The sequence below is a fragment of the Typopeltis vanoorti genome, chromosome 11 (genome assembly GCF_054136105.1).
Source record: "Typopeltis vanoorti isolate ZY-2024b chromosome 11, IOZ_Tvanoo_1.0, whole genome shotgun sequence".
NCBI classification, from domain to species: Eukaryota; Metazoa; Arthropoda; class Arachnida; order Uropygi; family Thelyphonidae; genus Typopeltis; species Typopeltis vanoorti.
The window spans coordinates 24112078-24136387 of NC_143559.1; the positions used below are offsets into that span (position 1 = coordinate 24112078).

Consider the following 24310-nt stretch of genomic DNA (forward strand, 5'->3'; position numbering starts at 1 on the left):
TAAAATTATACAGACAACCACTACGTAAAGATGCAGCATAAGATGTCACTCGCAGTTTTAAGGATATCACGTTTAAAAGGATGGAGACAAACATCAGTCACTTTCTTGGCCTCTAGCATTTTACACTATAACTATCTCTTTCTCTTAATAAAATAAAATATGCAAAACAGTCAATGCACAATACAAAATGAAATAATTTAATTGTCAAAACGATTAATTCCACTTACCGTTTATTATTGGATATGGACTTTTTGTTTGTACATCTTCTTTCGTTAAGGGACACTTGCTGCTTAAAGGATGAAAAACGTTTTCCCAAAGTCTAATAGGGAAATGCCAATGGGAAACGTCGAGAATTAACCGGCGACTCTCTTTGTAAGCCTTGGCTAAACACCAAAGCAGATCATGTATACCAGATGCAAAACCATATGGATTGGTGAGATTGCAGACCATTTTGGGAAAACTGCTGCAGTTTCTTGGGTTCTGCGCAATAAAATAGTATACTGAGTGGAAGTAGTTTACTAACCACAAGAAAATATAACTTCTATACTTGCATTAAAAAAATGACTAAACTGTTTGGATATTTTATGACAAGAGATTGCTCAAGTTTTTATTTAACGGAAGCAAACAGACCTACAGATAATGATTAACAGTTGCATTGACAGAAACCATCGGATTCAATGGACAAAAAAAGCCTCTGTAATATAGAAATAAATTCTAATTTACATATGTATAATAAAGTGCTTTTCAGAATGTACCACACTCTACTAAATTCTCCTCACCAAAGAAATACAGGTCCCTAACTCTGCCCAAAATCTGGAAGGCCTTCATTAGAACGTCAATGGAAATTCTCCACTGCCATAGAGATCGCCGGTTAGACTAAAATTCACCATTTTGAACACAGTTGTGTTTGCCTTCTCGTTGTTGTTCCTTCGTGCACGTCCAATATCTCACATCTTTCTGTCTATGGAAATATCTTGGTAACCATGGTGAAATATCGGCTACATATCACTAAATAAAAGTCATTTATCATTCCTAAACGTCTGTTTCTTCGATAAACAAAAACGTGAGTGATAATCGACGTATAAGAATAAATACCAGGTTATATAAAACATTCATTTGGATATTATCAATTGTGTTAAGTTCTTCCCAAAATAAAGAGTAAAGTCCTACAATTCGATCCTGTCTAATTAAGATTACTTATAAATCTATTGTATGGATTAAGTGGAACTGCCAATTTCCAGTTTTTCTTTTTTTTAATCAATCTTCCCATTTTCATGTCCTTCTGTGACGCATGGCTAACAGTATTTTATTCCCATCGGAACGTGATTACTTTTCTCTAACGATATTAGGAGTTATGGATAATGCAGTGTACGTCAAAAAAAATATGTGTATACACTTCAGCAAAAGAAAGACCTGTATAAAAATTGTAATACTAAATTTATACAGACCTCAAGGGATGAATACAAGTTAACTTTGACTTCTACCATTACACGAGGTACTCAAAGTGGTTAACATTAGCGTCCAGACATTTATTATTTTTATTATTATTATTATAGCGTAATCCTGCTCGTGCAACGTTGACCAAAGTGTCCAATGGGATTGCTGCGCATGCCGTTTCAATTTCTTTCCGAAGGGTCACCAGTTTAGCTGGTTTTCTACGATACACTACATCTTTTAGAGTCCCCCATAGGTAGACGTCCAAGGGTGTTAAATCAGGAGAACGTGGAGGGAACTCAACTGCACGTCTTCGTCCTATCCATTGTCTCTGCAAACTCTCGCGTCTCGGTGGTAGTGTGGTGGTGCGCCGTCTTCTTCGAAGAGACACTGATCATTCCCATGAAGTGCATGAATGGAAAGTAAAATGGATGTGCGTAGCATATCTAGGTACACTTGACCAGTAATAACAATACCTTCAAAAAGGAATGGTCCTATTAAACCCCTAGATGACAATCCACACCAGACATTGAGCCCCGGTAAACTGACTGCCTTATCCAAATGAAGGCCCGGAATTTCTTAAGCCTAGTAAACACAATGATACTGATTCACTGTTCCATTAAGTTTAAATCGTGTTCCATCGGACCAAACCAGTTTCCTCACAAACTCCTTATCCTCATCTACCATGTGTTGAAACCACCCACAATGGTCGCGTTCCTCGAACGACAATCGTGCCTTGGCCATTTTTTTTACTATCGTACCGGTCACGTGTTGATACTAGTATTCATGTGAGTAACGACATCTTTTGAGAGAACACCATATTACACATTGCTACTGTAATTCGATCCAACTTCGAAGAAAGTCCACAGATGACATCTATTAAAGTGTGTATGCATTTTTTTGGCAGACTCTATATTAATGGGCTATCAGTCTGAATTATAAGTAGAACACCTTTGTATCATGATGGCACGTGTAGCAGAAAATGTGTACGGACACTCTTCCGTCTCTCGAAACCTAAACTAATTTCACTTGAAAAATACAAAAACCGATTTCCTAGAACAATGAATTAACTCCGTTTCTTTGCTTCATCGTGTTTTTGGTAAGCGACTTTTTTTGTGTGTATATTCATTGTTTTGTTCGATACCTTTGTTTTGACTATGCAAAGAAATTGTGGTACCTTCTCTTCTTTCTGTGTGTTTTTTCTCCTGTACTACAAGATTTTGCACAAAACCAATCGTTCATTGGCTTTCTCAATATTCTCTGATTTGTATGTTATTAATTTTGTTTAATAACCGTTATGCCTTGAGTTTTTCTTAATGTTTTCACCTTATTTTAATTTTTGTAGTTTCTCCTGCATATGCGTTATTGCTTGTCTAGCAATACCTTTAAATATTTTTTTTTCTTCTTTCTTTAATTAGGTTCTTATTCTTCAGATAAACCTGTTAAGGTATCTGACATTCTACTTTCTTCTTAGCAGAATATCTAGGGTAGATAAGAATTCCATCTATTCCATCCAGCTGATTTGCTATTTTTTAATTACTTAATTGTTTTTTTTTTCAATTTATATTTTTAACATGCAATTCAACACAATGGAATAAAGATAGGAACGAATATTTCCAGTACTTACTTGCAACTGATGTAGACGCTGCCGTACTAAGTCTTGTAAAGCACTGACATATTTTCTGCGTAACTGCGCCGAACCGTCTGTTTCCAGCAGCTGTCGTAACTGGTCTTGTGTTATTCTGAGTATTAAACAAAAAAAAAAGGAATATGAATGAATATAAAATTAAATAACTGGACGCACTAACACATTGTACATTGAATTTCTCTTCGAATAAACTGAAACAAGTTTATCTTTTATCACAAATCTTTTGTATACGTGCCATCATTTTAATATTATCATTATAGTGAAATCGGTTGTATTTTTTTTTTTCATGCGTGAAAAATCAAAAATATCAACGTCTGTGATGACGATATGCAGACCTGGTTGGCCGAGTGGTTAGCGAATCCACTGCAGAGACCGGGTTCGAATTTTGCTATGGGCATGGATGTTTGTTATTGTCTCATTAATTCACACAGCCATACAGATACACTCGTATAGATATACTCTCCTAGATGGATTGGGTCACCATAGGAGTAGACCAAACCCTCGTGTATTACGGAAAGACCTTCACCAGGCAGTGGAGATTCTACAGGCTTCAATAGCATATTGATCATTATATATATATCTATATATATTTTTTTTTCGAGAAATAATGCTAGACTAAAAACAACTCACAAGAATTCTATCTATATGCTGCAAGTAAAAGAAAGAATGAATATGAAAGAATTACTCTTCTAAATCCACATGGCGTGAAGGTTACAGATGCAAAAGAGGTTGTTCAGTTAAGGAGTGCCCATTTTGTTAAAATTTATCAACCTGGTGAACGCAACATTGAGCTCAGTGTTACTTCACTAGATGAAGAAACGCAGGTGTGTGAGGCTGAGATATTAGAGCTGTTGCAAAAATTGAATTAGAATTCAGCAGGAGGGACTGATGGAATATCAGCACATGTGCTAAAAGAGTGTTCAACTGAACTGGCCATTCCTTCGAGCAGGATGTTTAATGAGTCTCCGAACAGAAACGATTCCTCAAGAATGGAAGGAATGTATGGTAATTCCATTGCACAAGGGTGGTGCAAAGACCGATGTATTCAACTATCGACCAATTAGTATCTCAGGAGTGGTGGTGAAGAGTTTCGAAAAATTGATCAGGGCTCGCATTCAGAAATGGGTTGACAATGAATCTGTACTTTGCAATGAACAACATGGGTTTACTAAGGGAAGGTCATGTTTTAGCAACTTGCTCACATTCTATAAAAATGCTACCATTGAACTAGACAAGGGGAATGGATACACCATGACACTTTTGGATTTTGCTAATGCTTTTGACAGAATACAGCATGGTAGACTGTTGCATAAATTGGAGAAAATGGATTTGTGTTATACAATATTAGCATGGATAAGAGGATGTCTAACTGACAGATATAAAAGAGTGGTATACTGGGGATCTGGCTCTGCAAGGCTTAAAGTAACAAGTGGTGTACCACAGGGATCAACCCTTAGCCCACTGTTATTCAATCTGTACATTAATGACAATATGAGGGAATCGACAGGCGACATATAGCAATTTGGTGATGATGCAAAGATAGGTAGGATAATCAGGAATGCTGCTGATATGCAGTACTTGCAGAACGATGTAAATAGGCTGGAATTGTGGACATGGAAAAATGGATGTCAGTTCAACATCAGTAAATGTAAAGTCATGCACTTTGACATGATTAGATATCCAATGTCTTATTATATTGTTGGGATTATGCTAGGAGAAAACTGATCAGGCTAAGGATTTTGAAGTGTTATTGGAGAGTTAGTTGAAGTTAAGGGACAACGTAGAAGATTTCAAATACAACTCAAAAGATAATTGCAATGTGCTGAAACGAACGTGCACATGTAAAGATAAGGATGTTATTTTGCCTCTTTAAAAGGCCTCGATAAGACCTCACTTGGACTACTGTGCGCAGGTCTGGTCTCCTAGTTTGTGCTGTGATTCTGATATATTGGATAGAGTACAAAGGAGAGTGTTAAAAATTATATCAGGATTGTGGAATACTGATTATGGAGACAGATTGATGATTTGCAGACTGCAGACACTAGCAAACAGGAAAAGGAGTGTGTTATGATGGAGACTTACAGATTTCTGAAAGGATCATAGAGGATTTCATTTGAAGGAATTTTTCAATTTATGGAGGGTAGGGAAAGGACGAGAAGGCATCCTCGGAAGCTGAGAATGAAGGCCGTCAACAGCGGTGTGAGGGGTAGATTTTTCTCTGAAAGGGTAGTGCAAGATTGGAATGGATTGCCATTGGATGTTGTGAGTGCAAGCAGTGTGAATGAATTCAAGAATAAGCATGATAGCTGGTGTGTGAGTCGTATGTGGCCTCCCTCGATGAATCTCTGACTCCCTGGAGGTCTCTCTTAATAATAATAATAATAATATGAATCTCATGAAAGTGACTTCGTAACGCAGTTGCGAGGATATTCTGACATTTGTTCTTCATTTGGCATAAACTAGGTTCGAATTCCGCCTATGCTGCGAAAAACTTTCATAAGAGGTTTTTATTTGAAACTGAATTAGCAAGTCTCATGAGGAAGAGGAAATATTTTTCCTGCGGAAAACTTGGATTTTTTTATCCCTCAAAAAAGACACATTGGCTGCAGAATATACACGATTAACAGACTGGCCTCATGTCCTTCGTTGGTTTGGATGTTATTTCTAACCACCAACATGGAATCTAAGATATCGTTAACCTTTTTCAATCGTATTATTTTAGCTGAACACTTCAGTTGATGATTTTATGGAGCTCATTTGAAATTGTACTTTGTGTTATCACAAGCATTTAAGTCCACACTATCAACAGGATGTCACAGGTGCCATAGTTTAAAAGCTGATGGGCTTATTATTGACCTAAAACAATATCGGAAATGATGAGAAAAAATACTCAAAGGGAAAAATGAGAACAAAAATTTATCAGAATGGAATTTTTTAAATGTTTAAGTCGAATTGTTAAACATTTATTTGTAATGGCTAACTTGAAAATCTAGTTATTGACGACTAAGATATACACTTCAAACATGTCTGTTTAGAACAGATGTTCAATTATTTTGCAGCCACAATATTTATCTACAGGAAAAACCGAAATATTAGAGTTATGCCACCCACTACATCTGTTTAATTATGTTTTTACGTGAAATAACGTTTAAATAAATACTAAACATGACAATAATGCCCTTTTACTTGAACCTTCATCTTATGTGAAGTTATTTTCAGTTATTAAAATTAAATTTTTTTGTGTTAGTCATCATTGGCCAATAGATCAATAACTTCATTTACAATATGTTCTTGTGGAAATGTTAATTTGCAAGGAAACATATAATATATTTGATTGTAAATTGGTTAGCTAGCAGGCGTTTTTTAAAAAAAAAAAAAATTTCCCGTAGACTGATCTAATGACCCATTGGGATTTTCACCTTTTTTTCTTGTTAAATTTTATCTATAAATTTATTCTTCAATTTAAATAATTTGGTAATTTTTAAATAGGAAATATATAATGTGAATTAGGATAGAAAATAAAAGCTGTGGCGTTTACCTGCGCATCTGGGTAGCGTGTTTTCTTAAATAACGGATTTCCTTCCGAACCTCTGATGGTAGATTCTTGCTGTGAAGAAGCTTCTGAAAATAGTGATGAAGAAAATATCCCGTCTCGTAGACTGTCTTGCTTAAGCGATTCTGCCTTTCATATATTTCACTTTCATTCACAGACATGTCTCTGAGTGCTGTGTGATGAGCAAAGTTATCTTTATGAAATGTTAATAAATGGTTAAAATCAAACAAGGTATTCATAATATTCTTTAATGACATTCATATCTAAGAAACATTTACATCATTAATGCATTCTCCAACTGGTTGCATAGTAGAAAGAATAGCATACATATATATATATATATATATATATACACTGAGTTAACTTTGCATTAGGAACTCCTCCCCAATTTACATATTCGGCGCGATAACGAAGTATAACGTGCCGCTACTATAAATGGACACACCTATCTTATGTACGTAATCAATAAGCGTTTGTCAGTAATGGGAAAACATTGCAGCGTAAGCCAATTTGATCATGCGCAGATAATTGGGGCCCAGAGGGCAGGTGCCAGTATTTCGGAAAAATTTGGGGTTCAACAGGCTGGTGAAGGTGGTATTATGGTCTGGGAAACTTTTTCCTGGCACGCCCTATCAAGGGCGTACCAGAACTGGATTAACTATGAACAGACATCCAACAGAAGGACTCACATAGGTCAGCCACACGTAGTTCATCCTAGAGATGAACAAACAAGTTTCCACAAGGTGCTTTGACCTTATTAAATAAAAATCTCAGGATGTAGAAAGTAAGATGTAGGAAGTGTTTTACCTTGATTTTTTATTTAATAACGTCAAAGCACCTTGTGGAAACATGTTTAGGTAAAATTTATAAGCTCTGCATTACTTCAGCCTTGGCATTTTGGGGTCTGGCTCCCACTGACGAGACCTCAATAAAGGTCGAAACCGGTCTGCTTGTTATCTTTAACATAGTATATAACCAAGGCAAAAAACTTTCTATATACAGTATAATATATATATTGGGGGGATCCTCCCCCTGACGCCTACGGCGCCTCCCCCCACCGAGTTCCAGACTGGTAGGCCGGTTCTCCTTGAATTCTGATGACTAGAAGGGGGGGGGGGTTCCCCCACCCTTCTAGGCGCCAAACCCCCGAGTTCCGTACTGGTAGGCCGGTTCTCCTTGAATTCAGATGATTCGAATTTTGAAGACTCGAAATGGGACTTCCCCCTGGCGCCTACGGTGCCCAACCATCCCGAGTTCCGGACTGGTAGGCCGGTTCTCCTTGAATTCTGTTGACTCGAATTTTGAAAACTCGAAAGGGGTACCTCCCCCTTCCGAGTGTTCGGCTCCCCCCCCCCGAGTTCCGGACTAGTAGGCCGGTTCTCCTTGAATTCTGATGACTCGAATTTTGAAGACTTGAAAGGGGGCATCCCCCTGGCGCCTACGGTGCCCCCCCCCGAGTTCTGGACTGGTAGGCCGGTTCTCCTTGAATTCTGATGACTCGAATTTTGAAGACTCGAAAGGGGGGCATCCCCCTGGCGCCTACGGTGCCCCCCCCCCGAGTTCTGGACTGGTAGGCCGGTTCTCCTTGAATTCTGATGACTCAAATTTAAAGACTCGAAAGGGGGGTTTCCTCCCCCCCGGGCGCCCAACCCCCTGAGTTCCGGACTGGTATGCCTGTTCTCCTGGAATTCTGATGACTCGAATTTTGAAGACTCGACACTCAGGATAGCCATGAGTTTCAAAACATTTCAAATAACTTGACAAAAAACGTTACAAAAAAAGCCTTATCATTTTATATTATAGAGTATATATATATATATATATATATATTAATGTTCATTATTTACTCGGTAGAACTGTATATAAAAAAGGAAATTAAATGACTTTATACCGAGAATGACAAATTTATTGTTAAGATACAACTAGTTTCGTTGAAATACAACTTCTTCAGGTATCATTGGTAAAGAGTAAAATAAAAATAACAGACACATGAAAAAATCCATTAACAGATCTAGTATAAAACAAGTACATTTAAAAGGAATGCGTGCTAGAGTTCCAACTGAAGTTAATTACGTGCGTGAGCTGGTATTAGTGCGCCAGTATTGGACAGTGGCAATGTGCGCATCAGAAATATGAGATGAATCAAGTGATATTTCTTTAGATTCAATTATTCTTCTTTCCAGTTCATCATAGCACACATGGATATTACAGGTTTTTTGCCAATCAACGATGTGTTGGCGGCCATCATCTGCGTTGACGGAGAAGAGAACGTGGCTAGAGAGAGCGCTGGCTCTGGTTCTATTGTAAGAAATGTCTCTTTGATGTTCCTCCATGCGTAAAAGGATGGATTTAGAAGTTTGGCCGTAATATGGCTTGCCACAATCGCACAAAATTTTATAGACTCCTGTATGCTGAGTAGGACGATGTTTCATTTTAGGTCCACTTAGTATGGAGCGAAGTTTAGGGAACGCAGTGAAGCAAGTTCTAATGTTGAATTTCTGAAGCATTTTTTCCAGTTTCGGGGAGAGAGAGCTGATGTATGGTAACGAAATAAAACCTCTTGGTGGAGAAGAATCTTCAAGAGCAGTTGAGCGATACCTTCATGCTTCTTCCCATCACTACCCTCCACAAAAGTTTGGTATTATTTCAACCCTGGCACATCGTGCCAGATCTTTATTAACAGATGAAACAGAAATTGAATATGAACTCAATTTTTCTTAAAAAGTCTTTCATTAATAATGGATTCTCTCTTAAAATGATTAATAAATTTCTCTCTGTCCACCACTCAACTGCTCTTGAAGATTCTTCTCCACCAAGAGGTTTTATTTCGTTGGTGGAGAATAATCTTCAAGAGCAGTTAAGTCTGAAGCATTTTTGCCGAAACTGGCAAAAATGCTTCAGAAATTCAACATTAGAACTTGCTTCACTACGTTCCCTAAACTTCGCTCCATACTAAGTAGACCTAAAATGAAACATCGTCCTACTCAGCATCCAGGAGTCTATAAAATTTTGTGCGATTGTGGCAAGCCATATTACGGCCAAACTTCTAAATCCATCCTTTTACGCATGGAGGAACATCAAAGAGACATTTCTTACAACAGAACCAGAGCCAGCGCTCTCTCTAGCCATGTCAACGCAGATGATGGCCGCCAACACATCGTTGATTGGCAAAAAACCTGTAATATCCATGTGTGCTATGATGAACTGGAAAGAAGAATAATTGAATCTAAAGAAATATCACTTGATTCATCTCATATTAATAACAGCCTTAGCTATAATATTTCTGATGCGCACATTGCCACTGACCAACACTGGCGCACTAATACCAGCTCACGCACGTAATCAACTTCAGTTGGAACTCTAGCACGCATTCCTTTTAAATGTACTTGTTTTATACTAGATCTGTTAATGGATTTTTTCATGTGTCTTTTATTTTTATTTTACTCTTTACCAATGATACCTGAAGAAGTTGTATTTCAACGAAACTAGTTGTATCTTAACAATAAATTTGTCATTCTCGGTATAGTCATTTAATTTCCTTTTATATATATATATATATATATATATATATATATATATACGGTTCTGTTATGTCCCTAGTATCTAGCTCAGATATTTAATTTCATTCTGGTATGTAAAAAAAATTTACTGAAATGAAACTTCACGTGTGATACTTAACACTCATCAGCCAAATCATTATGACAACAGTCTATTTCCGATCAACTAGCATGAACCAGACCAGGATCCTATCTAGTATGGGGATTGTTCTCATGGACATCATTGGATCCTTCATCCTCATTGAACCCACCTTGACTGCTAATTCTTACTTGGAGATTATTTTGGACCAGGTATTGTCTGCAGGATAACATTGTGACCCGATGGATCTGGATTCTTCCAGCAAGGCAACGTGCCAGTGACTCGCAAAGATTCGCATTGTGCAAGCATGCCTTCTGCTCCCCTGGTCGCCTAATTTTCCTAATTAAAATCCCGCTGAACATCTGTGAGATCATATGGAACGCAGCATCCGCCGGTCGCTGGCTTTCGGGATGGTATTCTGTCTAGTTGGTCCAGAATATCTCTGGACCATCTCTCCTGTGGTCTGTTGGAGTCATTTCTAACACTAGTGCAAGCAGTTATCTCGGCCAAAGGAGGCTCGACACGCTGTTAGGTAGGTAATCATAATGTTTTAGCCATAAATGTTTCTTCCATAAAAAATACAGCACTAAAAAAAAATCAAGAATATATTTGGATTGTCAACAATCAATGAAATCTTTAGTGCGAAATCAGCTCCATCTTACCTGTTAATGGAGGAAGCATGCCATCTATAGCGCCTTCTTCATGTGACCTGTAATAGAAAAATATACATCTGTAAAAGTTCAAACGCGATTTTCCCTGCTTCGTAAACAAAAGTTGATCGAAATTTGACGTGTTCGTAAATAAATAAAATTATTCTAAATTATCTAAATAAATATGTATTTTATTTTAAAATTTTATTCATTGTAAATAAAATCACTGTCTTTAAATACTAAGAAATTTTCATGAAACCGTTTTTATAATTGTTTCATAAATTTTAATAAAGCCTTTTTAAGATCCATGCGTCAAAATGTCTTTTTTAATTTTCGTGTCAACTTCAATTTACGAAGTCTAGTTAGTATAATGTATGATATCTTACCTGTTTAGAGTAATGCGTCAATTAAATTTGTAAATAATAATGATTATATTTATTTTTTATGCACTGATGATAGAAAAAAGATAGAATCAATATATTCAAGAGATGTTTATAAAGATAACGTGGCGATTAAATAAAGAAAAGTAAGTAATATGCAGATTTCAATTTCATTTTAGTACGGACACGTTGTTGTTTCCAATCACTGTGTCATGAATGTTTGTAAAACCTTTGCCGGCTCAGAAAATTCGTTATTTTAATAATAATAAATAAATGAAATTTTAAAACACGTAAAAAATGATGTTAGATGCTCAGCACTCTGAAGTTTCATTTCAGTACCATCCCCACTTATCTAGCTAATCTTATCCAACTTAAGAAACTTTGACATTTTCCCCTCTTCTCGGTAAAAGAAAAAAATTTTTCTTTTACCAAGATCTCCACTTTTTGAGAGAAGGCTCCAACTGTTAGTTGGAGACGCATGCTTTCATGGCATCTTATATTTTAACAGTTTATCAATATTTTAATTTATTTATTTAATGACTTGTAATTAAATTCATTAGAGGCTTATAACAGCAAAATTAAATGTGTTAAAAAGCTTTACATCAAACGTCATTGTATACTTTGTATACTTTTTTGTGTATAAAATCCTTCATTTTTTAACATCTTGAGCAGCAAGAGTTGCGTAAAAAGTACCGAATACAAATACAAAAGTCTTATATTTGTAAAAATAAAATATATTAACTAGCCGACATAATAAAACAGAACGAAGTACACTACTGTGCACTCTACAAGGCACGTCAGTTGTTACTTTATTTTTATTCGGAGAGCATCATACTGAAATGTCCTAGATGGTATCAGCAAGGTGGTCATTTTCATGGCTCTTTTGATTTAAAATAACTTCGAAAATGAAAATATTCTTTATAGTGATTAAATAGTCATGATTACTCTTTGTTATAATTTATATTTTCATGATTTTTATTGGGCCCAAGATCCGGAAATCATGAAGGTGGCACAGCTAGAGCTGATTACATTAGATACAGATTCTGAAGGGAATCTGAACTTTCCGACTGCTAGATTTACAAGTAATACTATTGTACGTATTTTGATGATCTGATACATGACTTTAGAAAGGCCTCCATTATTTTAATCAGCTCTGCACACAAAGTGTTTTATAACACCTTTCGTGTGCAGCAGTGCTGGTTAGGCAAGAGATTTAAGGGATGAATGGGAATCTGTTGTGGTTCATGAACAGATGAGCTGGAGCTGTGGTTTGGGAAAGTAACGTGAGAGAGGCTGATGGAATTACAAATGGAATGAAAGAGGAGGATTAGAAGTTAGTTAAGTAAGTTGAAGCTGGAGAGAAAATGGATATTAACAAGAAGCCCTCCTACAAATCTCCGCTGATGCGCAAATGGAAATCGTCGAATAAAATTTTATTAATTCTGAAATGTTAACGTATTTTAATTTAACTCATATAAATTTCGATTTTTACATGAACTTAATCATATACAAAACTATTACATATCCATCTTCTTCCTTTCCGGATAACAGGCCTAGGGGCCTGTTACGGTCTCTCTGTCCATCTTTTCAAAGGCCGTCCTCTCTTCCTTCTCCCTAGAGGTCGATATCTTTATCTCTCTGGGGAGTTTTCCTGCGCTCATTCTTTCTGTATGTTGTCTCCATCTCACTCAAAGATCGATGTAGTCTATTATATCCAGCTGTTTTGCGCATGAATCTCATTTCAGAGCTTATCATTCTTTTTCTGTCTACTTGAGTTATGGTCCAGGCTTCTGAATCATATGTTAGGATAAGTCTTGCTATTGAGTTATGGATTCTTATTTTTGTTTTCTTGTTTATTAAATTTGGATTGAATATCTGATTGATAGTTTTTGTTATTCGTGTATAATTAATTATTTTATGTTACATGTCTTTCTCTCTCTTTCATAGGATAAGTGGTAGCCTAGATGCTTGGATGTATCAACCTGTTCTATAATATCATCGTTGATGCAGATTTTGCTTCTAATTGGTCGCGGCCTTTAAATGTCATGACTTTGGTTTTGGAAGTGGAGATTTCCATAGTGTGTGTTTTTGCTATTTCATTTAATGAAAAGGCTGCTGGCTGTACTGAATCTTCGTTATCTTCAATTAGAACCTGATCGTCGGCGAATAAAATTATATCGAGGTTGGTGTAATCATTTATGTGAATGCCAAAACAGGTTGTTTTCCTTCACTCTCTTATAATATTGCTATTATAGATATTAAAGAGAAGTAGCGATAGATATCCTTGTCGGACACCTGCATTTATGTTCTGTGATTCAGATTTTTGTGCGGCTATCTTTATTGTAATTTGGTTATTGTTAAAAAATATTGAAAATTGATTTCACTGGTTAGAAATGTTACCATGTCTTAAAATTTCCAGTAGCTTATTACGATTGACTTTATCAAAAGTCTTTTTATAATCAATGAATAATATCATCACGATTTACGCTCATGCGTAGACCCACACTTCATCGTGCAGGTATTCGAAACCGAAAATCCTACGGAATAGGTCGGTCAATCCTTCTTCAAGGAGTGTCCTATGTCTGTAGATTCGTGTGTGTTCACGGGACCGGTTTTCCTGTTCTGGGGGACGAAAAACCCGAGTTTACGGGTGAAAGAAAAAAAACCTACCACTGTATAAGATCGGCTAACTCAGCTTTAGTCGAAAGAGACCAGATAAAGGTTCCTCAGGGTATTGACGGGAATCGAACCTAGGTCTTTCCGACCAAAGGGCTTCGTCTACACTGACTAAGCTACGGAGGCTCTATGAATAATATATGGGTCTCTAAATTGAATTCTCTTTTTTTTTTCTTTTTTCCTATCAGAAACTTGAGAGCTAGAAAAGCATGAGTGCAGGATCTGCCTTTATAGAAACCATTTTGTTTCTCTGTAAAAATATTTTCATAATATTTGGTTACCTTAGTCTTTAAGAGACTTGAATATATTTCATATCCAGCATTTAAAAGGCTAATGCCTCTGTTGTTTTGATTAATATTGCCTTTTTGAAGGATGGCACGATCATGGCATTTTGCCAATTTTCTTGTGGTAATTGGCTATTTAGGATATTATTCATGAATTCTAGTAGTTTATATCTGAAGTTATATCTCCAGAGAATTTGAAAAGTTCCATATTGATACTATCTTCTCCTGGGCTTCTATGGTTCTTGTATTGTTTACGTCTTGACTAAATCTTCAAGGATAAAGGATTCTTTGCAGATAATGGTTCTGAGAGTGGGTTGTCATGAATTGTCCATAATTCCTTAGAGTATTTAAGCCAGTCCTCCAAAGGTATGGTATTGATCTTGATCAATTCTCCTAGGTTATTATTCATGTGGCTTATGAACTCTATGTCTTTTACGTGTTTCTCTTTTTGCTATTGCTCTTTTGTGTTTATATTCAATTTCATCCTCTATTTTATTTATATTTAACCATTTTTATAGGCTTTCCTTTTTTCATCTATGATTTTTCTGATTTCTTGGTCCCAGTTACGAAGACCTTTTTTCCCACCTTTATCGGAGTCAGATAATGAGCTAACTTTGAACCTGAATTTCGTGTTTTCTAATGGATACTGGTACTTTATTCATCCTGGAGGGGGGGGGGGGCGTATTGATGTCCCATATAAATAATGATCTGATTCAATTTCAAAACCTCGTAAGACTCTAACATCAAGAATGAATCTACCTATTTTATTATTTGCTATTGTATAGTCTATACATAAATTAATAAATAATCTTCATTGCTAACCAAACTTTCGTAGTTGGTGAAGTTAATGGGAAGTTCCCTTTTATTTTTTATATAAGCAGAATCGCCTATCATCAATGTTAATAGTTTATCTAACACTCTGGATGCAATTCTTGGGTAAAAATATAAGTATTGTTTACAGAGATTAGCAAAGTAGACAGAATGATGCAAGTAGAAATTGCTTGCTAAAATTGATGCAGAAAAGAAAGACTAAGTTGGACGTTATGGATATATCTTTAAAAAATCTCACTCCTTGCTGTCATGTCATCCTCTGAGGATGAGCCTTCCACAAGTTAGGCATCTGGTGAGCCATCATCAGAATGCCTTATTGCAATTCCTGAATTTGAAGAGTTTGTTGTTGATGAACTAGCCATCGCTAGCCCGATGAACGAGACATCCAACGAATTGTCCGATTAATAAAGCAACAGATGTGTTTCCAGCTGTTTATTTTCCTGGTAAGTCCTGTACACTCATATTTCATTATTTATTACAGTACATTATATATGATAATTTTGTGTTGTATTATTTCACTATAAATAAAGAATAAAATTAGTTAAAAATATAATAGAATAGATCTTACACTTTTTAGTATTCGCAGGTTAATTGTTAGCATAATCCATATGGTTGGTTCATATGGATTGGTGAAGGAGTTCTCAACCTTTTCCAGTGGCGTACCACTGTATTTAATTCAAGATATTAGATGTATCAGTAAGCAAATCTGTTTTCGTACCACCCGCCAGTGGCTCACGTACCACCAGTGGTACGCGTAACATAGGTTGAGGATCACTGATATAGTGATTTCCGACTTATTACGACGGGATTGTTGGAACGGAACTCCGTCATAAGTCGAGGACTGATTGTACAGAGGAAAGCATGATACATGTGGGAATTCAGACATGATTATCACTTTATATTTATAAATGCTTTTTGCACAAGTTGTGGATAATATTTACTCGAAAATATTAAGATAAAAAATCGATAAAGTATGCAATAACTGCTTTCATTTAGCTTACTTTTCGCATTTATTCGCTTCAGTGATACAAACAACTAAATTCTGCTTACTAATCTTTAAATAGAAATTGAACTTACCGTGACTCGCTTTGGAATGGTAGCACTTTCTGCCACAAATGTGTTTCGTTGTTTTCCTGGACATCAAAGCCATGTTTGAAGAAAATTTTACTAGCTGTTAAACAGAAGATTATTGCACCGGAGCCCAATAAAAACAGCACCTGTCTCATATGGTATGCCATTTTTTTTCTGAAAATTAAAAAAAAAACAATAATAATGCGTAAAAATATTAAAAGCCCTTTGTGTGTGTGCGTGCGTGCGTGCGACGAAGTCAATAAGTTCCAATGTAGGTAGTTGGTTTAACCACATTGCAGGTCTAAATGGTCAAAGCTCTTCAAATGGTCTCAACTTTTTAAAGACCAGTGTGCAAGTGAAAGGTGTTGTTAACAGTGAACTAAGATCTGGACAACCGAATTATCTTCCCACACAGGAACACCAAAGATATATGCATGCTGAAGAAGGACATTGCGTTAGTGGGAATTTCATAGGGTGTGGCGAAAATTCACCAAAATATTTCATTCATCGAACAAGAGTCCATTGACTAAAATTAATAGAAATCCACAATTCATTGACGAAGAAAATAATTATGCGGAAAATGAATTGGAAGCCTGTTTATTCTAATCCATCAGTGATTGTAATAACAATTTGCAATTCGCTGTCTACATCTACATATACGCACAGAGAATTCTTTCGTGTGATTGTTTTCTTTAATATGTTTAAAATTCAAAAATTTAGGTATACTATTTAATGGGTTAAAATTAAAAAATTTAATTTTTAAATTAAATTAAATTATTAATTAATTATAATTATTAAAATTTGATATTATTATTATTATTATTATTATTATTATTATTATTTATTATGATAATTATTATAATAAATTAAAATAATAATTTTCATTATTATTAAACTAATAATTAATATAATAATAATTTTAATAGATTATTAAAACTATCATTTTTACTGCGCAGGACCGAGTGAAAGTCAGTGTAAAAAAAAAAAAAAAAAAAAAATATATATATATATATATATATATATATACAGGGTGTTCGGGATAAATTTGACAGTTTCGTAAGGAAAAAGAAAATCTTCTTTGTATCTATTAAATTTAATGAATTGACAAAAAAACATTACAGGCAGAGTTAATTACAATACTATCAACAAGATTTACTCAAAATAACCACCATTAGCATCGATCACAGCTTCAATTCTGCTTCGGAACCTCGAACAAGCTGATGCTACAGTCTCCCTGGGAAGGGCCGCAAAAACTGTTTTAATTTTATCCATTAACTGGGCTTTTGTATTACTGGAAGTGCGATTGGTGTCTTTTTCAACTGCGCCCCATACAAAATAATCCATGGGGTTAAGGTCTGGGGAGTTTGGAGGCCAAACATTTGGACTGGTGAAGTCGTAGAAATTTTCAGACAACCATTTTTGACTTTTCCCAGAGGTGTGGCAAGGGGCCGAATCCTGCTGCCATACATACGGCCTACCATTGGCTACCCTTGTTATCCAGGGCTTGACTACAGTTAGCAACTCCACGAACAAAGCCCGAATTCCAATGCCAGGGTTCTTCAACACCTGTTCCTGCAGATTTGCGAGGAATTCTGCTGTACGAACGCAATCAGATCGTCTGCTAGGGATCTTTCTTCTTGCTACATCCTCGTAGTCACCATTGCAAGTCTCTAGTTCATGCCTGATTGTTTTTACTGTATTCAGGGAGCATTGGGCAGCAGTCCTAATATCCTTATTTTGATGGCGGGCACGAATCATCATGATACAAGTTATTCTCTTCCATGATTCAGGTGGGTTCCAGCTATCCATCCTTTCTGACATCTTGTATATGAATGAAGAAGGGTCCAAACTTTTAAATGAAGAGAAGTGTGTGTTAATACATGTAACTTACGGAAAAATATAATTAATTATAAATATGTCAAATTTATTCCGAACACCCTGTATATAAATTATTAAATTAAATCTTCTTCTTCATGTAGCTTCCTCGGTGGGAGGTTGCAGCACCTTGTCCTTCCAGTTCTCTCTGTTGGTGGCTTTCCTTTTTGTTTCTGCATAGTCATGTGATCCTGTCCATGATCTTATATCTTCAAGCCATGTCCTTCGTTTTTTGCCTCTTGATCCTTTTCCCATAATTTTTTCTTCTAAAACTGTTCTAAATTAAAGCTTTAAAAATTTAATTAAATTTTAATTTAAAATCTAAACATGCGCACTACTGTTTTTTAATTCAATTTCTATTGTTGTGTGATAATTGTACTGACGATGTCTCATGATATATAACACGAAATATTTACATAATAAAGAGTTATTTACTGTGGCATACATGTTATTCTATAGTTATGGATATCCCACAGGTTTCATTATATAACAAAAAGCATACATTTTATTGTACTATGAATAGTTCAGTACAAGTTTATACCTATGTAGAATGAAGCCCACTATGTTCTATATTATACTCTACTCTGCTCTACTCATTTTTAAAATTAAAATAAATAAATCCTCCGTCTTTTTTTTCTCCAGGGCGAATTTCCTTCATTACCATTTTAAAGACATGATGGCAGACATCTACTCCCATCTCGTGGCCGTAAATCCTAATACTGGTATTTTGTCTTCAATAGGTTCTAGCGCTGAGTTTTGAAATACTAAGATAAAAACCAGAGTTTCCGGGAGAAAAACCTCTATTTGTTCGTGCTAAAGATCACCTAAACTGGCCGAAAAAAAGTAAAAAAAATTCCTATAGTCAGCGACTAGAATCGAACACCTATAGCGATCTTTTTCTAGGGGCGTCTAATATCTAGAGGCTAGTGATTTGCAATCACTAGATTGCAATTCTGAAGATTATTATTTTTTTTTATTATTATTACGGGACACCTCCAAACAGTCCAAAGTCTTTTCGCGGAAAGCACCTACTCTACAACTCTTTGTCTCCACCAACTACAACTAGCCACAACTACACCAGCGCTATCTACCACCACCACTGGCATTTCCACAAACATCCATGCCCACGGCGTGATTAGAACCCGCAGACTTTTGGTTAGAAAGCGGATACGCTAACCACTCGGCCAACAGAGATGTATAATGAAAGCTTACTTTCCCGCAGAAGCAGGCTAGAAAACAACTGAAATGAAATGATAGTTCTGAAATCGATTGCAGGCAGGTTTTTTGCCATCAGTTAATGAACACGTGATTATTATTTTGTGTAAGCAGATAAGAAATGTTGGGGGGGGGGGAGAAGAAACGAACATCTTCAGTAATTATAGGAAATATTCAGATGAGGTTAATGAAATGCTGATTTTTACACGATTATTTTCCCCTGATCTTACATGGAAACAGCATCCGTTGACTTACAAAATGTATTTAAGGTCATTAAATACATTTAATGTATTTAAGGTCATTAACTTTAATATCCGTATGGGAATAGAATTAATATTAAGTGAGAGCAAATATATTTCTTAAGATGGTTAATTGCGAATTAGTCACCATCATCACCATCAACCAGCTTCCTACTATACGGACAGGAAGCTCGTATTATGGGGCACTTCTTCAAGAATATGAAATTGCTAACAACTTGAACACGTATAAAGTAAATTAAACCTTACAAGTTATACAACGTTAATGTAATTGCTATTAAAAGTAATAATCGTGATTAATATCTGCCACGATCAAATGCCTTTGAAATATGAAGAAGGACCTCATGAATTTCTCCAATTTCCATGATCTGTGTCCAAGAGTGAATAAGGTTAGCAAGGAGGTTTGCTCAAGAGTTGCAGATTACCTTCACTTTCGAGAGTACTGACGTAATTGTAATGGGAAGATGGTATGAGGACTGATTTTTATGTCCCTTTTTTAGGAATAGACTGGATAAGGCTTGCATCCATGTTGTTAGATAGATGCCAGATGAATATGATGAATATCATATGATATATGATGATGGTCGGTAGATGGCGTTGATGATAATTGTGTGTAGTAGGAGAATTAAGTAGCAGGGAAGACAGTGAGATGTGTGTAGTGTAGTGGAGTAGAGTGCCCTCCAGCGATGAGTTCTTGGAGGTGTCGCGTAATAATAATAATAATAAAACAGAATGGGTGCTAATAATTCTGGACCAGAAGTTTTGAGCACAACTGGAGGAATGCCATCTGAACTAGGAGACTTATTAGTGTATTCTGATGGCCTTTTGCTTTAAGATCAGAGGAACTAAGCAATGGTCAGTTTGTAATAGTGCAGGAGGTGATTTGCCTTGGTCGTCTAAACAAGAGTTGGAGGAAAAGATTGATGCCAAGAAATCTGTCTTATCTTTGGGTGACGTTATTATAGTACCATCAGGATGTACGAAAGGTGGAAACAAAGACTGAAGGACATAAGTTGGCCAATAGCCTTAGCGAGAAACGAAAGGTCTCGACTGTCAGTTTAGAGGAGGCAAATTCATTGGCTCCTTACTGCCTCCTCAGCTGATTGTCTGCTAAAAATGCTTACTGCATTCCTCTACAACCATAGCTAGATGACTGAAAATTACCATTGAGAAGCTATTTCTGTGATTATCCATCTGGCTGTCTTCCGACCGATGTTGTGAAATTTATTTCTACGGATAAACTTGGACATTAAATTATGAAAACAATTATTCAGTGCTGTTCAGTTTACAGTAGTGTCGCTCTCACTAAGTAAATCCAAGTTTCTCATTCAATCATGAGATTTTCTGAGATGAATGGCCATTATTTTGCAAAATCATTTTGATATCACGATAAAGTACTGTATATTATGGTTAATAGAATAAAAATGGCTGAAATTATCCATTGGATATACGTGTAGATTATCGTTATTTCACACGAACGCAGTATGAACTGTGTTGTACAACAAGACAGTTTATGCATTTCCAATCTAATCAGAGAATTAGAAAGAGAATGCATCCGCAGAGTAAATGGCCTAGCAAAATAGAAGTACAAGGCGAAAACCCATTCACTAAGGACAAGGGCCGACAACGATGATGTCTAAATCCTGGAGTAAACAAACTAATTCTTTCATGTATATGAAAAAACTATTTATTTGTGTTCATCGAAATTTAAACCATAACCTGCTAATAGTCTGTTTTGATCAAACTATAGATTTTTTTATATATTTCCAGGCAAGGTTTATGCGGTTAGATTCTATTCATACAGCAACATCAAAGCATTTTCGGATATTTGATCTATAAGAAGAAAAAAAATCCTATAATTATTTTCTTTAAATATAGCAGCACCTTTCTGCATTAAAAATACTGTCATTATACTGTCAAAAACTCCCACACTTTTCTTTTAAAATTTTCCTTACGTTCAGTTTTTTCGATATGTCGCCAGTAGAAGAAAGAATGATTATGGTAGAATGGGATTGATTGGTGAAAACGGAGGAATGATAACCGTTGCGGAGGATATAGTTGAGATATTTAGTGAGCAATTTCTAAAGGTATTTCATTCTTGTGAATGTGACATCATGCAGAACTTGAAAGCAGTGGGAAAGGAGGAGGAGGAGCTGTTAGTAAGTGAACAGGAGGTATATGAGGAATTGAATAGACTTGATGTAAATAAGGCAGTGGGACTTGATGCTATTTCACCATGTGTTTTGAGGGAATGTGCCAGAGTTAACAACAGCTTTTGTATATCTTTTCAACATGAGTCTCTCACTGGGTCAAGTTCCAAAAAAGTGGAAAGAGGGTAAAATTGTTCCAATTCATGAGGGGGGTGATAAGAGGAAGGCTTTGAATTATAGACCAGTCTGTGTGTCTGGAGTTGTGGTCAAGGTGTTAGAGAAGTTAGTTAGGAATAAAGCTCAGAATTGGGTTGACAACAGAAAAATACTCTTTGGTGGCCAGCATGGATTTACTAAAGGAAAATCGTGTTTTAGCAACCTGCTTACTTTTTATAATAAAGTGACAAATGCGTTGGATAAGGGTATTGCATATACAGTGGTATATTTAGATTTTGCAAAGGCATTTGATAAATTGCCACATGACAAGCTGGTAATTAAATTGGAACGGATGGGGCTGAACTGTAGATTGGTTCACTGGATTGGAGATTGGTTGTCTGATAGGTATCAGCGAGTTGTCTATGGATGAGCGATATCCCAGAAGAGGAAGGTTACTAGTGGTGTACCTCAAGGGTCTGTTTTGGGTACACTGCTGTTCAATTTGTGTGTAAATGATATCTGGAGAGGTCTGAATGGTGATGTGCAGTTGTTTGCAGATGATGCAAAGTTGGGCAGAGCTATCAGAAGTAGTGTGGATGCTGTAGCTTTGCAAGAGGACTTGAATACACTGTCTGAATGGGTAAATAAGTGGGGATGTCAATTCAATGTTTCAAAATGTAAGGTTTTGAAATTTGGGAAGCAGGGATGGGATGTAAAGTACACAATCAGTGCGAATATCTTGGAAGAGGTAGAGGAAACGAGAGATCTGGGAGTGATTGTAGACAAGGACCTAAAATTTCGGGGACATGTTACTAAAATAGTGAAGACAACACAGCGGATAATGGGAATGATGCGGAGGACATTGACTTGTAGAAGTAAGGATGTTATGGTTCCTTTGTATAAGGCTTTGATCAGGCCACATATGGATTACTGTGCACAGATCTGGTCACCTGGTTTTCAAAAAGATGAAATTGCGTTGGAAAAAGTTCAGAGGCGATTGACTAAGGTGGTTTCTGGTCTCTGGAATGTAGAGTATGAAGTCAGATTGACAAAATGCAATTTGCAGAAATTGGTGAATAGAAGGAGGAGGGGGATATGATTGAGACATATAAGCTGTTAAGTGGTTATTACCAGATTTACGTCGGGGAGGTTTTGCACAGAATGGGTGAGGATAGCAGGAGAACAAGAGGTCATTCCTGGAAGCTGTATAAGGAGGGTGTGAGCAAAGGGAGTGAGGAGCAGGTTTTTTGCATGGAGAGTGGTGAATGATGGGAATGCTTTGCCCGAGAGTGTGGTGTGTGCAGAGACAGTGAATATATTTAAGGCACAGTATGATAAACTGTGTGTATAACAGTGGACCTCCCACGCTGAGTCTTTGACTCCATGGAGGGTGTTTTTTTTTTTTTTTTTTTTTTTTTTTTTTTTAAACATTTTATTATGTTTCAGTATAAATTACATACAATAATAATATTTACATTATTTACAATAAGGTTTATACAGAATTTTTGAATTTAGAATATAATAATAATAATATTTTTTTTTTTTTTTTTTTTTTTTTTTATAAACGACTTATTTGTTTTTACAATGAAAATGATAAGGTTTACTATCACACAGAGTATCTGCACACACACAATGAAAAACATATTATCTTTTCTGTACAGTACGAAAATTCGACATACAAAATGCAGAGTATATTTTATAAATATGAATATACATTTTTTTAAACTAGCTAAATATGGATTGGCACCAATGTGCACACAATTCACGATACAATGCAGTATGCAGCATATACACACTATTCAATAATAATAATAATAATTTTTTTTTTATTATGTCTCAGTATAAGTTACATACAATAATAATATTTACAATAAGTATTTACAATAAGGATTATACAGATTTTTTTTTTTTTGTCTCAGATGAATTGCATACATAGTTGCTGTAGTAATTATATGTATATAATATTTATAACGCATTACAAGTGTGTATAACAGATACTTGCAAGTTAGTAATTTTCTTCCTCGAAGCTTAGCAGAGCTTATCTGAGGAAGATAATAGATGACAGAGGGTAGTGGTTTCATGGTTGTGTTCCTATAGTGGTCACAAGCCAGGTGTTGATTTTACTGTTTGTTGGTACGTGTTTGAAGGACTTCGACTGCTATTACAGTTTAACTTTTATTTTTTTTTTTTTGTGCAAATAGGGTTGTATTTAGACATGGTGTGTTTGTTTCTTTGTGTTCTTGTAGTGGTAGTTTTTTGAGAGGGGGGGTTGTCATGGTTTGTGTGTGTGTGTGTGTGTGGTGGGGGAGAGAGAAACAGGAATTGCTCTAATTTTCATTCTCGCTATAATATTTATATAGTGCCTGTTTCAGCTCTCTGTATGTTCCTAGGTTTCTGTTGTCGAACGGCAGTTTGTTTATCATGTCGGGTACGTAGAAGTTTCGGGTGGCTTTGCCATTGTGATTGTTGTACTTATATGTTATGTAGTTTGTTG

General features: G+C 35.9%; 1 protein-coding gene across 2 annotated transcripts in view; it reads right to left on the reverse strand.

Annotated features, from left to right (window-relative positions):
• The window catches only part of LOC150101382 (alpha-(1,6)-fucosyltransferase-like), a 49906-nt gene that overhangs the window by 21476 nt on the left and 4120 nt on the right, over nt 1-24310 (reverse strand). Inside the window, exons 2-6 of one of the 2 annotated variants that reach the window (XM_090400123.1) lie at nt 16170-16337; nt 10934-10980; nt 6621-6828; nt 3062-3176; nt 228-480 (exon numbers count right to left, since the gene is read on the reverse strand). In XM_090400123.1, the coding sequence (XP_090256249.1) occupies nt 228-480; nt 3062-3176; nt 6621-6828; nt 10934-10980; nt 16170-16337 (791 nt within the window). The remainder of the gene's footprint in view (nt 1-227; nt 481-3061; nt 3177-6620; nt 6829-10933; nt 10981-16169; nt 16338-24310) is intronic. The other variant, XM_090400125.1, reaches the window with a different exon arrangement.